This window comes from Meleagris gallopavo, chromosome 19 (assembly GCF_000146605.3).
Source record: "Meleagris gallopavo isolate NT-WF06-2002-E0010 breed Aviagen turkey brand Nicholas breeding stock chromosome 19, Turkey_5.1, whole genome shotgun sequence".
In the NCBI taxonomy this organism is placed as follows: domain Eukaryota; kingdom Metazoa; phylum Chordata; class Aves; order Galliformes; family Phasianidae; genus Meleagris; species Meleagris gallopavo.
In genome coordinates this window covers 5,651,953-5,670,985 of record NC_015029.2, presented here as the reverse complement: position 1 = coordinate 5,670,985, position 19,033 = coordinate 5,651,953, and the positions used below count along the sequence as shown (strand labels likewise).

Below are 19,033 nucleotides of genomic sequence, written 5' to 3'. Positions count from 1 at the left end.
TTTGTTTTGTTTTAAACTTACCATAACATAGTAATGCCTGAAAAGCTTCAGTTTTGCTAGGTTAATGGCAGCTGTCAAGAGAAGACAAAAATCCATCAAAAAATTGAAAGTGTTTTTCCTGGTGCTTGTCTACAAGGTAGGTAAGCAATCAAAATTAGGACTTGGGGACTTCCAGATTTAAAGCTTTATCCCCACAGCCTGCTGGTTGCTCTGAGGAGTGCTACTCTGTCTTACTACGTATTGGATAATCCCTAGGCTGGGGTAGTCAACCTCTTACAAAGGCAATTCAAGGAGATCACTCAGTGTCACATGTACACGCTCTAGAGTACAGAGCCTTCCTCTAACGCTCACCTGTCTGTAGCCAACTGCATACTGCTGCTTTAGTGCTGCCACAAGGGCAGTGCCACCTGACACTACCTCAAAGTCGCTCAGATCAGCTGAAGGCAGGGCTCATGTCAGAAAGTACTCCACAGGGGATGAATTTTCTAGGAGCAGCCCTGGGTCTGAGAATCGCTGCATCTTGTTAAAACACTTCCGCTGCTGTTCAACAGCTAAGCCGTATTCTCTGTCACTCATGGCTCAGTCATAATTTATAAGTGAAATGGGAAGTCACACTAATCACTTCTCATTGCAAATGCACGTGTTTCAATCACAAACCACGTAAGTGAAGGCCCCAGGCTAAGCTGCATTTATTGGACAGATTACATCAGCTCTCGAGGAACACGGCACGTATTCACGTGAATGAGCAGAGGTCAACAACAGATGGAACAGCTGTCAGCTCCAGTTTGAGAGTCAGGTTTTATAGGTGCAGCAGGATAACAGATGCAGACTTCTGGTGCTTTTGTGACAACAGGAGAGGCAAAGAGCCCAAGATACGCTGACAGCATACAGAGATGCAATTTAGAGCCAATGAAGACATGTTGCTAACTGGAAAATACTGCTATGCACTTCTTTGTGGACTGCATATGAAACACCATAGAATAGCATCAACTCTGCAATGCAGAGCTCTGGACTGCAGAAAGCAGTGCTCAAGCTCCATGCTTCTGTAGAGTAAGTACAAAGAGTACGTCACTGTGCAATAGATGCACAGACCTGCAACTGCCCCAGCACGTCATCTCCTCACAAAAGCACATTTAAATAGCAAAAAAGTATGGATTTTCATGGGTAGAGTTGTCGACTAGATAGCTTAATGTTAAAAGCTTTCCATAACACACTTGGAGAAAGATTAAAACATGAAAATTTGCAGGACAAACTCATTAAATCATGAAGTAATGCTGTCCTATTTAAAGAACGACATTAAGTGTGATCATGAAGATCTTGTGATTCACCACGTATTGCTTTGTGCAGAAAGATCTATTTTCAACTCCACATATCCATCTTCAAGAACTGCTACCAACTGGTGCAGTGACAGGCCACAAGAATTCCCAGGCTTTGTAGTTACAGGAACACCAACTCAACAGCTGTGATTCAAACTGCCAGTCCATCAGTGCTTTACAGTCAACAACTGAGTGAGCTGGGGAGTCATTTCTGTTCAGGCAGTGCATAGGAGGAAAGGATAGTGATGCCAAAGATCTGGCTGCCAGCTGAAATACTGGGAGCACCTCTCTCTCAACAGATAAAACACAGCTCAAGATCTCACCTATGTATCATGATAGTATCATAATGGTCAGCATTACAACTGGATAACTGGAACAGCTGAGCATGGGGAAAAAAGGGGCAAGAGAAAGAAAAGACAAAAAACACCCAGTAAAAATACTGAAAAGCCACCTGTGGAAGCCAGCTTGCTTGGTTACCACAGCTAGGTGCTCTCCAGAAGTTGTCTCAACTTCAGAAATACTCCTTTCCACTGTCAGACACTGGAGTCAGTATTAACGCACAGCTACACCAGTTTATCTGAACAGCTCAAAGTCACAGCACACACTGTTCTGAAAGAAGTCTAAAATCATCACTGCTTGGCATCAGCAGCCTGCAAATAGCTTTTTCACAGGCTGAAGGTGCTCCAAGCAGTAACACTCGAGTCTTGCTATGCTGGATACTTTGAGATTTAGACTCACCTAGCCTGGCAGTACAGACATCAACAGCAACACACAGGAGAGAGGTTAGGCCAGCAGCTGTCACTTACAACTTTAATCACTTGCAGTCCCAACCTGTGAAGCTGTGATAAAGCAGCAGCAATCACAGCATGCAGTAAACGCTGGGTAAATTTATGTTTCAAGTACGATAACCATTCTTCAAGGAACAGTACTTAATTGCAGAGTAGAAAAAGAAGAAAAGAGACTCTCTACCAAAGGTTTTACAAATAAATTCATACTTGTGTTCCACTGCTTTCACAGACTAATTAAGATAAAAGCAATCTTCCAAGAAAGGTTTATAACACCTATACCCTGCTTTTCTCTCATTTTCCCCTCTTCATCACCATTTACTTTAACAGCTTGTGCCTGCAATAGCCTCATCTGCATTTTCAAAAAAAAAAAGAAAGAAAACCAACACGCTACCGAATTTTGAAAATCAGTCACTGTTTCAGATTATTCTCTATGCTAATTTCAAATGCTGAAGCAGCCTGTAAGATGGGGGGAAGATGAAAGTCAGACCACTATAGCCCTGCACAGTAGACAATAGCTTTTTGGAGAGTAATAAGCAACTTTTCAGAATGTGTATGTAAGAACAGTAGGAGGACAGCAGGTGAGAGAATAGGAAGCTCAAATTCAGACAATACAGAATGCAAGGACAAAATACAAAGCATCTAGAGCAAATACAAAGTACAAAGAATATTTCCACAGTGCACTGCACAGTATAGTAACTCATGTATTTGAGATGCTACGTCTTTGCCAAATACTAAATGGAAGTTTTCTATCCCCTTCTGCTCCCCATGAATGAAGTCACACAGGCAGATTTAGACCTCCAAAAGCTACTCCAGGAGTAACTCTGAGAAGTATGGCCTTATAATCTCTATGGCACTCTGCTTAAAAGCATTCCTACATCAGAAAGAAGAGGTTAAGCATAAAGATACAGTAACTCTCAGTGTCATACCAGTGAAGGTGGCACAGACTAGTTAATCTTGAATATTCTGAAACACATTAGCCATTTGGCACAGAAGTTCCCCATCACACTCAGAAGAGATTCCACACTACAGGATAAGCAATATGTCTGCAACACGTAACTGCTATTCCAACCCTGGAACACAACAGGCTTATTTCATTTCTCAGCATTTTTCAGTTCTTCTGTGCTATCCGCTGATGTCTCGAGACTGAAATCACTACACTTTATCTCAGGGTTTTGATATGTCTGTGTACTGCCTGCAGCATGTTTACCCAGCCACTAGGCCCTCCTTCTCTCTAGAGAGCTGCAGAGGTGTTTTTAAGCTCAGGTCTCTGGAGTCATTGCTTCCAACACCTGCTGAGCTCAGCTAAGCCAGGGTGTTCTGCACCACTCAGGACAGAGCGCTTTGTTCACAGCTTTTTCATGGTACAGAAGCAGAATGATGCTGAATATGGCAAAAGGTTCTTCCTGACATGGGAACAAGCATGGAAGCATTAATCGTTTGCCCACTGCACAGCACACAGGGAACGTTGCCTGGGAGCTATACACTGCAATGTATTTCCCCTCGTACTGCTGCCAACTGTGACATGCTGCAGTGCTTCTGGAAAATAGCTAACTGTTCGTGATCAGACTGCACCAAGCTTCACATCTCTTAACACACAGAGGTGCTGGCAGAACAAAAGCTGCAGTGGTGTTTCCAGCCCTCCACTCCATTCTCAAACAACAGCTGTCAGGTAAGAGTGGGTTACGAGACTTGAGAGGCCCAGTGAGACTTTGAGTTCTGAACAAAAATAAGGAATCTTCCGACAATACAGTCCTTTCTCCCCCTCCTCTAATAATGCCTCTGAACAAGGTAGTGATAGTTAAGCAGACTTCCAGCCCAAACAACCTTAACTCAGTCAGCAAGGCTCATTTCCTCACACCTGTAAGACATCCACAATGTAGATGTAGAAGTGGACAGACATCAAGCTGCCTCTGAAAAATGCAGTGACAGACCACAAGGGCTGCAGCTAGGCACTTGCCTAAGGTGGTGATTTTAAATGAGGAAGAAAAAACTTCTAAAAAAAAAAAAGTTGTATATACATTTTTTAATACCCACCACCATGCAGGATAAGAAGCCTGTGTACGTCAAGTATTTTGCTTCAGAGTTAAAGATCACCTTCAAAGGAAAAAAAAAAACCAAACACACCAAGGCAGCTCAGAGCCAGCTGTATGACTGTGCCATGCCTACTCCTCACCAGCAATCCATAACATCTGTGCTTGCAAGGTCTTCTTGGATAAGTCATAGCTTTAGGCATATTTCTCTAGCTTTCCCACTTTAGAAAATAAAAAAAAAAGTTTAAGTGAACATTAGCCAGTGATTTCAAATCACCAGCAGTTTAACAAGCCTTTTATATAACTGCAGATTGTTAAAATAAAACCCTACAGCAGGCACAGCTCTAGCAGATTGAAGACTCGTAGTCAGGCCAGCTTTCTGCTTTATTTCTATTCTAGTCAGACTGCAGTCACGACTGCACTCGACCCAAGGGAGCACTATCTAATAACAGGTTGTGAAGTAGCTAGAAGAGGACAACAAGACACAAACAGTCAGAAACATTAGCAGGAGCCTGAGCCATAAAGTCCTGGACTAGTTAGTTCTAAAGGACACAGGAAGTGAAAATAATTTTCCTTAGGACCTTCTCACCAGCAAAAAGGTCACCAGAAGACCCAGAGACAGGAAAAACAGCTATTGAATTTATAGGATATAATTCCCCAAGACACCCTCTGAGATAATGAAGTCTGTGCAAGAGAAACAGGGAGGACGGCCTTTGAGGTAACACCAGACAGTAAATCTCAGCTAGCAATAGGCAGCCTGACCAGAACTCTGCACAAGATTCAGACAGCTCTCAGCACGGATAGACAGCAGCAGCTAGACTGCATATGAAAAGATTCAGTAGCTTTCACCACTTAAGCAGAAAACTGCCTTCATTTGGTAAATTCAGAGTTAGTGCTGGTGATGTTTCTTGAGAAGGCAAGAGACTGAGCAGCACCCCTGCAGAATACTGCCTCCAAGGGAAGCCTGCAGAGTAAAGAGCATGTGGTTCCAGTCATGATGGTTCATTTATAAGCCTGTGAATGATTCTGCTTTACTTACAGTGCAACCAAATCATCTTTAGTTTCCTCACCAGGCACATTAGCAGCATGACACCATCAGGTAACACTCCCCATGGGCTTCTGTCAACCACCTCTAAATAACTAACATCTGATGAGAGCTCCATCCCCGTGGGGGGGTTGGGTACAATCTGGCACAAGCCTATGCAATGTTTTCCCTGATATTTTTTTCTTAACTCTTCCCTTATTATTAGACTCACCACTTCCTTATGCTGTGCAGTCTCACCACACAATTACTGAACTTGCAGAATCCCTGCAATGAAATGTGGTTACAGCAGCGGGTGGCTCACACACAGCACTCACTGTGAAGAACACTGCTGCACGTGTGTACCAGGGATACAAGACAGAGGTCTAAGGGACAGTCCCAGGAGCTACTGTGTACATCACTGACTCGCTTTAAGGATGTAAGCACTTCTCAGATCACTACCCTTACTTCCATTATGCACTATGACAAATCTTTCAGAATACAAAGCCAGTAATAATGTTATTACTCAGATCAGGATTCCACCTGTCACTGCAATGGACAGACAGGTCAAAAGTCCGTATGTTGAACATCTTTGATGTTCACCACCTTACTTTTATCCTTCATTCAGTACTTTAAGGTTAATCAATCCAACTCCATAGCACCATCTTGTGATATGAACCACCAAGTGCAAGGTAAGCACAGGCAAATCACCTCTGGGTAGATCTAATGGTCTTCCACCTCAGTTCTATGCACAAGCCCCCCGAGCTCTCAGCGCTGGAGCAGCTGCTGACTCCATTGTCTGCAGGAACTCTGCCTTCTTTACAGGATCCACACCAGCTAAGAACCTGGCCTTGTTTACAGAAAGTCCTCAACTGACCAAGTCATTGCTTCAAAGATGGCCTAAACTGAAGCAGACTTGTAAATGCAGAAAGACTCCAGAAAACATATATACTCAGTGAGCATCAAATGACAGAATACTGAAGTGCTGCCTCCTTCCAAGGAAGCCAGTGTTATATTCCATGGCTTGAATCTACAGCCAACTGAGGAACTTATTTGGAAGAAGTGAGAGGACAAAGCAGGAAAAGCAAACATTACAAAAGCCATATTTGGGTTGACTTTCCATCCATCATCTCACTTTCACTGCTACAATAAACATAACTTGACTTTACACAAGCAGCCCTTGGAACTGCTGTACAAACACAGGCAAGATGAAAACTGTTACATCCAATGCCAATTTATGTTTTGTTTCCTACTAAGGTTATTTCCCTCTGTCCAGGTAGGAACAGACTTCTGATGATATTTAAGTTAGGCTATCAGTCAAAATACACACCAATTCTAGAACACACTTCTAGATCGCTTCTGAGTTTGAGTCTAAGAACAAGGTAAATCTGTCAGATCATTTCCTCTAGATACAGTGTCTAACCTGAGCATTTGGGGCTGTGCAGATACCTGCAAATGAATTTCAGATATGAACTGTTGAAGCAATGCATGAAAAAGGGTATTTCCCAAAAGGAATAACCTAGAAGACCACAAAAAGAAAAGCAGCTATGTAACAACAACAAATGGGCTTACAGCTCTAGTTTATATATTTTAAAAATCAGCATAGTGTTTGAAATTTTGGAAAGATACTCTGGTATGTAGCAAAGAACAGTAAGAAAATTACTGCTACTTGCCTTTTCCATCTGTTGCTGAAGCTTCCTGTAAATGTCTTATTGACCTGAAAAATCAAGAGGTAGAATAAGCTCTTTTCACTGCAGCTCTCCAGAACTCTACCAGTTCTATTAGCCCTTTATGGCTGGGCTATGCTCATAATTAACTGTGCCTTAGCACACGTGGCACTGCACATATTTCATCCCCATCCCAAGCAGTTAGTTCAAATATCTGCATCTCCTTATGATTAAGAAATGTAAACTGCTAGAGCCTACTTCAACCCACAGAAAGCTGGGACAGAGTAGAGTGAGAAACTGGGGCATTTCCCAGCATAATGCTTACCACTTGTACAAGTAAGCTGAGCTACTATTCAGAGTACTGCCAAGCATTTGGCACCTCACTGCTCTTTTAAGTTCTTTTCATTTAAATAGTTGATTACAGCTTACATGGCTACACAGGCTACTTATGTAACAGAAGCTACCCTGCAGGAATGGAAATTCAATGGCCAAGGCTTAGTCACCTTACTCGTATGATTCATCCCACCAGAGGCAGTGAGACTACACAGATGAAAAAGGGGCAGAATTATGCCCTAGGTTCCACTGCCAGTTTATGTTGGTACCATGACAATGGAGGAACACAGGCTGTACCCTATATAAACAATTATAGGACAGTTCATTCAAACACTTTCCATAACAAAACCACATCTGAACGACAAATGCAAGTTTTGTACTAGCATGTCACTACGCAGAACTACAGATTCTGCCATTATATAGCAGGAGCTGTGACTGAAAAAGTTTCCTTAACCACAGGTAACCAGAATCTCTCTTAATGAAAGTTACTGTTCCTGTAGTTTTATTTACCACACCCAAATGCTGTCATCCTCAGAAGAGCTGCAGCATTTTGACTGGAGTGGGGGAGTGTCAAGTGGGATGTGCAAATTTCTTGGAAGACATTCACTTGCATTGGCACAAGGCCACTGAGACTGTTGGGTTTGGTCCTTACACAGAACTGGGAAGGTAAGTGCAGCTGAAACACACCCTAGAAAGCCACAGTGGAGCTTACTCGCATCTACAAAGTAACACACATTATGAAATAGTTCTCCAAAACACTCAGGAGCTGCACACTAAGGAGTGAAGACATGTTTACTAGACATATATTCCTGCATTTCAGGAAAAATGCTGGAGATACTTGAAAAAAAAAAATTAGCATACTCTGTTTAAAACCGAGAAGCCAGAAGCTCCTTCAAATCCTCCTTTAGATGCAGCTGTTTTTTCAATTAAGACTAAAATGAATTTAGAATATAAATGTTCTGCCTAACTGGCAAGCAGCAACAATAGCATTTATCTGAATTATCTGTGTTTTCGTTGAGTTTTACATAACCAACATTTTTCAATGCCAAGTAGAGTGGAAGGAAGGGCAGGGAAATGCTCCCTGTGGGATTATTTCTTCTAAACAGTCAAGTAAATACACAGTGCTACTCTGGCTGAAAGAAGCTCTGACCTCAGACAACACCACTGTTTTTGAATTTAGCAGCCTGCTTTCCATCCCCAGTCACTAACAAAACCCCATTTTTCAACATAAGAGAATCAGCACTTCTGAAACATTTCAAGTTTCAAAGGCAGCTGTAGTCTGTTTGCACTGTCCTGGCCATGCTTTTAAAATGCCCCCCACTTGAACATTTCTAAAGCAAGCATCTTCCACAAAACTGAAGCGCTGAGACTGATACAGTTTAAGAAACTAACAAAAGATTTGACTTAAAGGACAGACGTTTACTTCTCTGCTTCAGCAGCCTCTTAATCTCTAACATCAATACCAATTAGTTGAGAAACAGCTCACGGCATCAGTACTCAGAAATGATCACACACAACAACTCACCATACCACTGGAAATAAGATGGCACCACAACACAGCAAGTCTACCAGGAAAAGGATTTCTTTCCATAGTCCATATTCAGTTGTCCCCTCTTCTGTTGACTCTATAATAATGTATGCCACATTTGCTAGCACCTACAGGACGAAAGGTGGGAAATGGTTTCAGAAGCTTTCCAAGGATAGATTAGATGTGGGCTGCAAATTCAGCAAAAGCTGTCCCACAGTTGCAGAAAGAGCTTATTCAGTAACTTCAATTTTTCTACTGCAGATCTATGTCAAAAATAACACATTCAAAAGACCTTCACAGGATCCACAGAAATATAATCAATTGGAATGCATTTCTGCTGACATTCAGAAGGTAACCCTTTTTGTTGCATACTGTGCTGAATCTATGGTTTCAGTAAAGAAAACAGAATAAAAATTGATTGCAAATACAGAACAGCACTCTGCACACAGATAGCAGCCTGACCACATTATTCTAAATCTAGCCAGTAATTCAAACTGGTCATTCACAACATTCTGTACTCCATACCAAGTTCTAAAAGAACTCAGACAGTAAGTACATACTTGTCATTTTGTAGCTGGGCAACAGATCACATCCCCAAAAGCTGAAAGACCATTCTATCTGCAACAGCAAATAGAAATGCTGCCTTCCTATTTACTTCAGGAGACAAACACCAATCGCTTTGAACATACTGGAGAGAGAGAGAGATCAGACCCAAGGGACCTCACAATTTTAAGTGCTCCCCATTCCTTAAGTCCACTTCAGCAAACTTCTCAGAAGTGATAACTTTCACTTAATTTCTGTGTTTGGTAATTTAATATTGTTTTGCAGCACAAGTTTTGTCCCAGCATGACTAAACCTACATTACAGCTACTTGTTTGCTTGCTGAAGTTATTTGATAACCATTATCTAATACTTGATATAAAGAGAAAAGTTGGGAAAATTACGTAACTTTTGGCCCTTTAACAGCCTCAAAAAAAAATTATAACTCAGCTCACAGGCTTATACAAGCAGTAATTTATATTCTGTGTAGGATTCACAGCCTGTTACAGTTTCCACAAGCTGCTCTCCCACAACACAGTAAGTATTGACACAGCTCAGTCCTCACCTGAAGTGGGATGACAATCATGAAAATTTTTTTGTCTTTATCTGAAAGGATGTGTTTAATGAAAGCCCAGCCTGTTCCAATGAGGGCAATAGTGATGAACAGAAGAGCACCCTTAAATCTGAAAGAGAAGCAGATAATGCAAGGAGATATTTTATACTTCCTCTTCAGCCCAGGTCATCTTTTCTACAGTCAGTAAAGCCACAAACCCAAATAAATAGCCTTGCTATTCATAACTCTAGCGAATGCTTATCCTACATCAGCCAACAGATGCCTTGCTTACAACCATGCATTACACAGCAACATTACCCTTCATTCACAACCACCAATATATGCAATCTTTTCCTGGGGGAAATCATCCATTTACCATCGTGAACAGGAGAAAACACTGGCAGCTGCATCCTCTTACTATTCACACCAAAAGCAAATTAGATACTTGAATATTAACATGAACAAAGAAGAGCAAAGCATTTTTTCTCCTCTTACTCCTCCGCCCACATAAGTACCAATTCTCTGCAGCTGTCCTCTGCAAGCAGTTTTCCCCTTTACACTGGGCTCACTGCTCTCGTCACTCAGAGCTCAGCATCAAGAATTATTTAATTATCAATTCCCAGGTTCCCTGGGAAGGAAGGGGAATTCAGTTTCACCATTTAATTTACCAAATCTTCTGATACACTTACAGGTGAGTGATGTAATAGACAACAGCCCAGCCTTCAATAGGAAATCCCTGAGAAGAAATGTAGTGGTAGTCGATCTGAAAGCAGAAAACACAATATGATACTTTCTAAGACTTTCATCAGCACCCCACCCATGGCCGTAAAACAGGCCTGCTTTGACAGGCATCTCAAGTTTCATTTTCAGTGTATACAAGCTCATAATTTAAATAAAGCTTGCTCCCAACATTCTAGTATTGTTTAGTGTCATCAAGCTCATCCCCATTCACTCTGTTTCCTAAGCATTAGTGAATATACTTTACACAACCTACAGTCTTCCTACACAGCTTCCATGTCTAACTACAGTTAAACAACTGCATTTCTACTTCATTGTTCAAGTTCAGTTGCATTAGGGAACTAGACCCTCTTTAGTTTTACTTTCATTGGAAATCAGATTCAAACCTGCTGATTCCAGGTTTTGTAGGTGTTATCCTAGTATGAACTTGATGGAGAAGATCAAAACTGGCACAAACGGGAGGATTAAATGCTTGTCATTACCTTCATTAATGATATCTTTCAGTGGAAAGGCAAAGTCAAGACAATACAATAGAGACTTCATGTAGTGCACGTGTTAAAGCTTATAATATTATGTTTGCTATGGCACAGCACACTGTGCCAGCTAAAGCAGCACCTCTCAATTCTACAAACATCAAGATTCCCATTCATTAACATTTATTGTAAGCCATATTGATGGAGCAGTACCATTGCTCAAGCTTCCAGGCCAGCCTCAGATGGCTGAAACATCAGAACTCATGGAACTGATTCAAGCCTCACATACGGCTTGCTGCTTCCCCACATCAGGCCATAATCCTAATTGTATTTAAAGTCACAATTTGCTGATGCAAATTAAATCTCCTCCACCACACAGCTGCAGTTCAGTACCAACATTTCAATTTGAAAGACACTTCTCTCTCCCTTCCCTCCTACTCTTTTCCCCCCTCAACACAAATTCCTCTAACAGCATACCCCGGATCTCATATTTCTAATTCCCAGCTGAACAGCTTAAGGCAGAGAAGCTATACGTACTGCATGGAAGACTAAGGACAGCGATTTTGTGAAAGGGAGGGCTGCCATCAGCCAGTGAATCTTAAAGACGTCATTTCTGGGAAGAAAAATGTATCAGTTAAAAGCCAGCAATAAATTTTTGTTTCTGCAAGGATGTTTCTTCATCATCTATAAATGTCAAACATTATCTCCCAGACAGAGCTGACTACAAGCATAAAGCCATTCTTTTAAAGCTGCAGTCCAAACTTTTACAGCATCCTGAACAATATTTTAACTACACTCTACTGCTTTTTTAATCCTTGGGTTGGAAGATAGCAATTCACAGGAACATCTTGTATGTACAGATCATAACAGTCAGATAATCACTAACCACTACTCAAACAGGTATCACCCAGCCCAAACCCACGGTATCACAACACCAGATGAACTTCACTAAGTAATGAGACCACCAAAAGAACTTCAGATTACCAAACAGTCAGATCACCACGTGAACTTCAAACTAACTAGAAGGGTTTAAGCTGCTCCTGGCTTCTGATGCCATGTTAACTACCAAGAAGCATGGCTTTTAATTAGTAATTCCTACTGCTTTTGATTATAATCAAAATTACGGGCTGCCATTCCCCACACAAAGAAAACTGAACCATTTTCTCTTTTAATTTACTTTCAAACAGCATTCTCCTTTTTTCAACTACAGGAACTTCTTGTTTAATTTCTGCCACAACGTATCTATAAGACATACACTACACAATCTCTTAACAACTTTACAACAACGGTCTGCAACAGTGGCACTGATGAAAGTACCTGGTTTTAAACTAGAAGTTGTATGCATTAAGCATATAATATTGTGCCAGAGTTAGAGTTTTAAGTGATTAAATCTGAATTGGGCATAATAAGTGGGAAAAAAAACACATCAAATAAGCTAAGTCCATACTTGTCACTGAAACAAAACTTGTTTGCTTACCGGCGTTTACGAAGTATGTGGATCCACACAGTCCCAGACAGGAAAAAGAAGAGTGCCATGGAGATGTAAAGTTTTGGCAGTGGGATCTCACCTGCTGAGAGGTAGCTTTCAGGGTTCTTCTCCGTAATTTCTATCTGAATATTAATGGTATGTTATGCGGACAGCTGAAAACACGTGGCTAAAGAACTCATGCAAACTCTTTCATTTACAAACATTACAAGACTCAAAGAAAAAAAATACGAGGGCTACTCCAAAAGTGATGCCTATTTTATTATGTTGGTCCATGACATGAGGTGAATGCTGGTCATTTGGCAGTAAAGGATGAACCTTCCCACTGGTATTCCATTACATTTTGCTGCTGTGTGACAGATGGCAGCAGAAGGGGCAGTCTGACAAATGGTGTCTGACACAGAAGTGCATATGAAGCAAAGGTGTGCCACTGAATTCCTCAATAGGGAAAACATTGCACCTACTGATGTTCATCAACACCTGCTGAACATTTATGGATACCAAACAGTAGATATTAGCACAGTGAGGTGGTGGGTGCTGGCAAAAATGAATAGCTAATGGTGGTAACTATGTTGAAAAATAGTGTTTTGTAGGCAAGAAATTGCTTTATCAAACAGTGTTATTACTGTGCCCCTTGTACCTGTTGTCATTTCTATGGAAACAAATAGGAGGCATCACTTTCAGAGTGACCTGTATAGAATCAGCTCTTCATCCTCAAGAGTTTCAAAACATTTTCAGAAGTACATCCACAGCCTGAGCTGTTCTATGACACTCTGGCTCAACAGCACAGAACTGAACCCCTGGATGTTAAAAGAGATAGAAAATGTGCTATAAAAATATTACCCTTAGGAATATTCACTGAGCAGTGTAAAAATGCATCCTGATTCAGGCCAGAAAAAAAAAGCCCTGAAAACTCATAAATACTAACAATTTAAATTGCAACAAGTCTTAATATCTGTAATTGTGTAAAAAGACTATTGACAGCAGCCAGACATGAGCTGTTTCAGCTCTCACTTTGTTACAGTACCAGTCACAACTGTGTTCACTGAAGCCCACATGTACCCTTCATATTTCCAAACATTTCTCTAAAAATTGTATTTTAATTCTTCTTACTGTAGTTGCTGCCTTCAGAAATGGCACTACAGAGATTAAATGCACAGCTCTGAATCACTTCCCACCCCATACATACACTTATATACCACATGTGCTTGGTATACAAGCTACAACTGAAAGTTGTATATTTTAGATAAAGCGAATGAGTTAATTGCACTTAAGGAGCTATACTCACATCAAGACTGAACAGCTGCTGATCACGAGGTTTCTCAGCACTGCCAATACATTTATGGAAATACAGGCTGTAGAGACCTTCTTGGTTATCAGAACTGATGTTAAAGAAAAACTGAAAATAAGGAATAGGTAAATCAACATTTTCATTCAACAACTGGGCTGCACTGTAAAGAAGCTATCCTCACTGCAACTAGAAAAATCAGGTCAGCTGGTTCCTCTCAGCAAATACACTGTTTTGAGGATACCTGATGCAAATCTCAACAACATACAAGATAAACACTATGACTGTGCACTCTAAAAACCCAAGACCTTCAGGCATCAGTGCTAAAGCTACTTCACTGCAGAGAAAAGATAGCAACAACTGTCCTCTATCTAATGTGACAAACCACAGAATTTTGATCATACTTGCCCAGATACAAAAGCAGCTGCTCTGATCCTATCCCAACCACACATTTTCATAGCTATATAAACCTGTACTATATCACATGACAATTTCAAACATTTTATAGGAACCAACAACCACAAGGGAATCAGTGTGCTGAAACAAAGGAATTGTCTGAACATATTAGGAATAGACAACGGCAGAAGCCCTACCTGGAATGAAATAGTTCCTCTGTCATTGTGAACAGGATGCTCTTGTTCTACTATGCTCTGAGAAAAAGAAAACAAACACAGATTTCAAAGCAAGTACCTACATCTGGTTACATCATCCAAACCATGAGAACTGATTTTGTAAGTTTACGGGGAGACTAAGAGCAATGAAACACTTCTCTCAACTTTCCGGCCAGGCCTGTATTGGAGTGCTCCCCCACATTCTTTCTGAATGAGATCAGCAGATAGTTTCTTACCTGAGAGGATGTTGTACTTCGTTTGGACTTGGTATCTAGAGACAGAAATATTAATGGCATATTTAGAGTGTTTGCACATAGACATCCTCATAGACTACCACCTTTTACACATTGCCCGTACCTTACTCAAATGTTCTTACACTAATCCACGTGGCACTTTCCAAGATAATCATTAACAGATTTCTCCCCAACCCCTCCCCCTACTATCCCAGGACTCTTCCCTCCACATCCATTCATTCTGAATGCATCGTCAAACGTTAAGATAGTAAAAGTTCAAAACTTCAATTTTGTTTTTAGTTTTTGCGTGTCAGCACACTGTCAATGTTCATGCAATGCTACTGCAGGAAATAGCAAAACTAGACCAGCTGATGAATGATCTTCAGTGTTATCCAGCCTCATACCCTGACTTGTTCAAACAACTGAGCAAAATAAAGATAGCATGCTCCATTTTTACAAGGCTGTGTAAACTCTAGCCCAAGGGGACGCCTCGAATGCGACCACAACACACAGTTGGATGCACACTGACCAGAAATCAGCAGTGAAAGCACATAAGTCAGGTTTAGCAAGGCTTACCTTTGCCATCTGTATTTTTGTTAGTCTCAGTCGGACTTTTACCAGAATCGCTTTTATCTTCAGAAGATTTTGGTGGCTTGGTAGTCAAGGCAGTGGCATTTTCCTCAGACACAAATGAAATTTTAGGCAGCAGGTGAGAAGCTTCTGCAGAGAACCGTACCTTCACACTGAGGAAACAAATTTTTTTAATACAAAATTAAGTCAATCAATATTCCTAAAGAGGCTGTCATGATTTACATATGATCATAAAGGAAAAATTAACTTATCAAAATATGCCAATAGCCATTTCAAAAGAATTCTATTTACTCACACATCATTTTTGAAGTCCAGAAGTAAGATTACAACAGAAACACCTTGCTCAGGTTTCTTATTCAAAATACAGTAATCCACTTCTTCATCCTGGCAATGAAAGCAAAACATCTTCGAAGTATCTTCCCGTTAATAAGAAATGGGCATGTTCTCCCCCACGTGGAGCTAACTATTTTTAGTCCAGTAAGATGCAAAACTGGATTATCCATAACAACCTGCCTGTATCTAATGGCTCTTTCTTCCTTCCAGCTCCTCCTGGAAGTACACAGACTATGATGTGTCCCTAGCACAGAAAAGAAATTCCACATCTCTTACCAGATAAGTGGAGAATCCATCATTCCTTGTTCGATCCAAACTGAACCCCACCTATGAGACAATTAAGAAGAATCTGTCAAATTAAAACAGCCCAGCCACCCCAGGATGAGCAGCCAAGTCACGATGAAATGAGTCAAAAACAGCACTTAAATAAACTGTGCTATATTTAAGGCTGAAGCCAGATTTTCTTTTGGTATTACCTAGTTATGCAGCAAATCATTCAGATATAATATACGTAGGATCTTTGTTGGTCTCTTCCAACTCAACTATTCTATTTTACACACAAAATAGATATATGCAAACACACAAGTTCAGTGGAGGATCCGATAAGTTAAAATTAGTTCTTAAAGCAGAATAAATAGCACTTGAGGATAAGTCTTGTAGGCCATGTATCCCCCCAAGCTGCTCACAACAGGGAAGGATGCAATCAGCACTACTCGTTATGATAAGACACTTCAAACAGGTTAAAAACATTCCACTGCAAGGGTAATTTCCCAGGAAGCTTAATGCAGCAATGGATGCAAAGTAACTTACTGATGAGCTGCTCTTGTCATCAGCATCCACAGGTGGCTTCAATGAAAGGTTGCTCACATTGACTTTCATGAAACCATTCTTGAAGAAGCCAAATGTATTCAGGTGCACTTTTTGCCTCACATCATCCTATGAGAAAGAAAAGAGTTTACAAATCTCATACAGTGACACTGTTTTGGCTGAGTTAAACACACAGCCACCTGCAGGAGCAATAAAAGAAGTAGGGTGACCGAGGTTGGCACTCCAGTGTTCTGCATGAACATCTAACTGATCATACCAAGAGCAACTTTCTTTAGGACACCTTCAGATACAGCCAATTATTTCACTGGAATCAATCAACTCTTCCAACAACCTCAACAGGAGCTTCAAAGAAATGTGTCAAAGCTTATCACTTGACTATTCTCCTGAGAAAAATGCAAGAAAAAACCTGGAGGAAATTAAATTTCTGGGACTGCTGATTAAATGAAGTATTGCTATTAAAAAAATAAGAAAAATATGAGTCTTAACCCCTACCACTGCAAGAGACTGAAGAGGAATTAGCAAGCTATGGTGCTCTTACCTAAGACGCAAGGCCTCAAGACTTCAGAATGATTAATGTCCAATAGGAACAGTGAGGTCAAACAGAATCACTTGGGTTTCCTACCAGAAATTCCAGTCCTGTCTTCCACCCCTCACTTTAGTTGCAGAATAATCCATCTCCTCTCAGACTGGCAAAGAAACTGCATGAACGGATACCTTCTCATAACTGGCTCAGCTGAAAATGGTTTAAGTACACTTGGCTTTTTTATTGCCCTCCCCATAAGGAGATCATGAAGGACCACACATGAAAAGCAGTAAAAATTACAAACCAACACCATATCAGTCAAGGAAAGGTCATATCCCTGAAACTTTGTATTCAAAAATCATAGAGTAGGTATGGAATCAGACCCTCCAATCCTACAGAATCTTTAACTGGAAGGAAAATAAGAACAGAACAACTACAATTAAGAAGCAAATTTAAAGTCAAGGGGGAGAGACACCAAATATTAATTTGATATCACTGCATAAAACTTTTCTTCCACAAACATCACTCAGCTTAACAGCAGGACATAAATCCTGACACAGCCAACCTGCAATCTGGCTGAGAGAAGAGATCACCCTAATAGAATCAGGTTAACCTGGCAAATACCCAGATGGTTCCCCTAGTGCTCAGAAGAGGAAAAAAAGGTCAGCAACACATGGCTTGCAGCAGATGCCTTGTTTAACAGCACAGCTATAGCACTCTATCTCCATGCTGTAGGTCACTCACATGCTTGAGGCAATAGTCCATGTGGTTAATTTCACAGAGCTTTCAGTGTAATTTCTCAGCCAGCAGGTTAACAGCAGCTTTTTTAGCTGTACACCTGGTATGGTATTAACCACTTCTGGAGGGATAATCATTTGTGTGGGTGTCATGGGCAGGGCAAGGAGGGAAACAGAGCATCACCCAGCCACAAGCCTTTCTGCATGCTGTAAATACAATGAAACAGCTGCTTAATTCAAACTTCTTCCAAGCAGTTCAATTTGAGTTCATTTGTTCCAGCAGTTCACCAATATGCTGCCCATCAACAAATGATAATTAACACATAACATGCACTTTCCTCCCTGGTTTTATATCAGCTTTGAGTGCTTAGAGTTTACAGATTTAGTTCACAAATCCTTCAGCTTTACACGATCCTGAAGAAGCAACAGCACATCCCCCAAGAGCATCCCCTGCTCCACATATTGACTGCTTAAAGTTGCAGGCTTACCAATAGCTGTCTCACCTTTCACTAGAGCTTTAACAGGTTGGAAAAATACGGCTTTTGTTTATAATTTTTCAACTTCTGACTGCAGAAACCTAAGATTGTGTCTTTATAACAAAGGTGTGAACCAGTACAAAGAAATGCTACACTAAATAAAGACTCTGCACCTTCTGGATGTGACTAAAAGAAGTGTCATCCAAGATCACGTAGCTCAGAATCCACAAATTATTATCTAACAATTTACTCAAAATGTAACTGGCATGATGCTATTAGCACAGAGAAAATGTTAACTGAGAGCGTTGACCCTTACATGGAATGGCTTGTATTATCTGAGTAAGCCCAGTAATTTGTACAAGACTAAGTTGTTTTGGAAGGTCTTCTCAACTTGTGCAATTGAAATCCAAAACTTCACAAGATAAAAAGGTCACAAGGATTCATAGACAAACAACCACTGGAAATTAACATCTCCCACATAAAAGTTTTAACATGAAGTTGAAATTCAGACAACATCATTACATAGGAGGGGGTTTTGCTTCTCTTTTGGAAACCACTGCATGGCGAAGATAACTAATCAGAGAGCAACACCACGACTGGCTACGTAGTATTGTTGGCTGGAGGCTTCTCTTGTTAAGTCTCTAGAAACCTCTTAATTTCAGCAGCTCACCAGCATTAAGCTTAACTGTGTGCATGACAAAGGCCTCAGCTACACAAACTTCCCCATTCCCTGAAGCAGTTTGCCACTGCATTGCGCAAAGCTGCAGTAACACAGCTTTCATTTGCTGAGACTGGGGAAAACGAAACAAAACACACCTTCCAAAACCAACCCTAACACACACCATAGTTTTGGTAACCAGAAACGTTCCCACCTCATCATGGAAATCTCGAAGAATTGTTTCCATGTGTTTTCTAAAACTTTCCCAAGTGTTTTTTTTTT

At 40.7% G+C, this 19,033-nt stretch overlaps 1 protein-coding gene across 2 annotated transcripts in view; it reads right to left on the bottom strand.

Annotated features, from left to right (window-relative positions):
* Positions 1-19,033, bottom strand: part of GPR107 (G protein-coupled receptor 107) — a 38,715-nt gene that overhangs the window by 17,324 nt on the left and 2,358 nt on the right. For both annotated transcript variants that reach the window (XM_003211260.4, XM_031556200.1), the window contains exons 2-15: positions 16,340-16,465; positions 15,806-15,856; positions 15,492-15,580; positions 15,182-15,348; positions 14,609-14,643; positions 14,355-14,411; positions 13,762-13,872; positions 12,465-12,598; positions 11,525-11,600; positions 10,466-10,539; positions 9,789-9,906; positions 8,681-8,811; positions 6,829-6,872; positions 22-71 (exon numbers count right to left, since the gene is read on the bottom strand). In XM_003211260.4, coding sequence (XP_003211308.1) covers positions 22-71; positions 6,829-6,872; positions 8,681-8,811; positions 9,789-9,906; positions 10,466-10,539; positions 11,525-11,600; positions 12,465-12,598; positions 13,762-13,872; positions 14,355-14,411; positions 14,609-14,643; positions 15,182-15,348; positions 15,492-15,580; positions 15,806-15,856; positions 16,340-16,465 — 1,263 coding nt within the window. The remainder of the gene's footprint in view (positions 1-21; positions 72-6,828; positions 6,873-8,680; positions 8,812-9,788; positions 9,907-10,465; positions 10,540-11,524; positions 11,601-12,464; positions 12,599-13,761; positions 13,873-14,354; positions 14,412-14,608; positions 14,644-15,181; positions 15,349-15,491; positions 15,581-15,805; positions 15,857-16,339; positions 16,466-19,033) is intronic.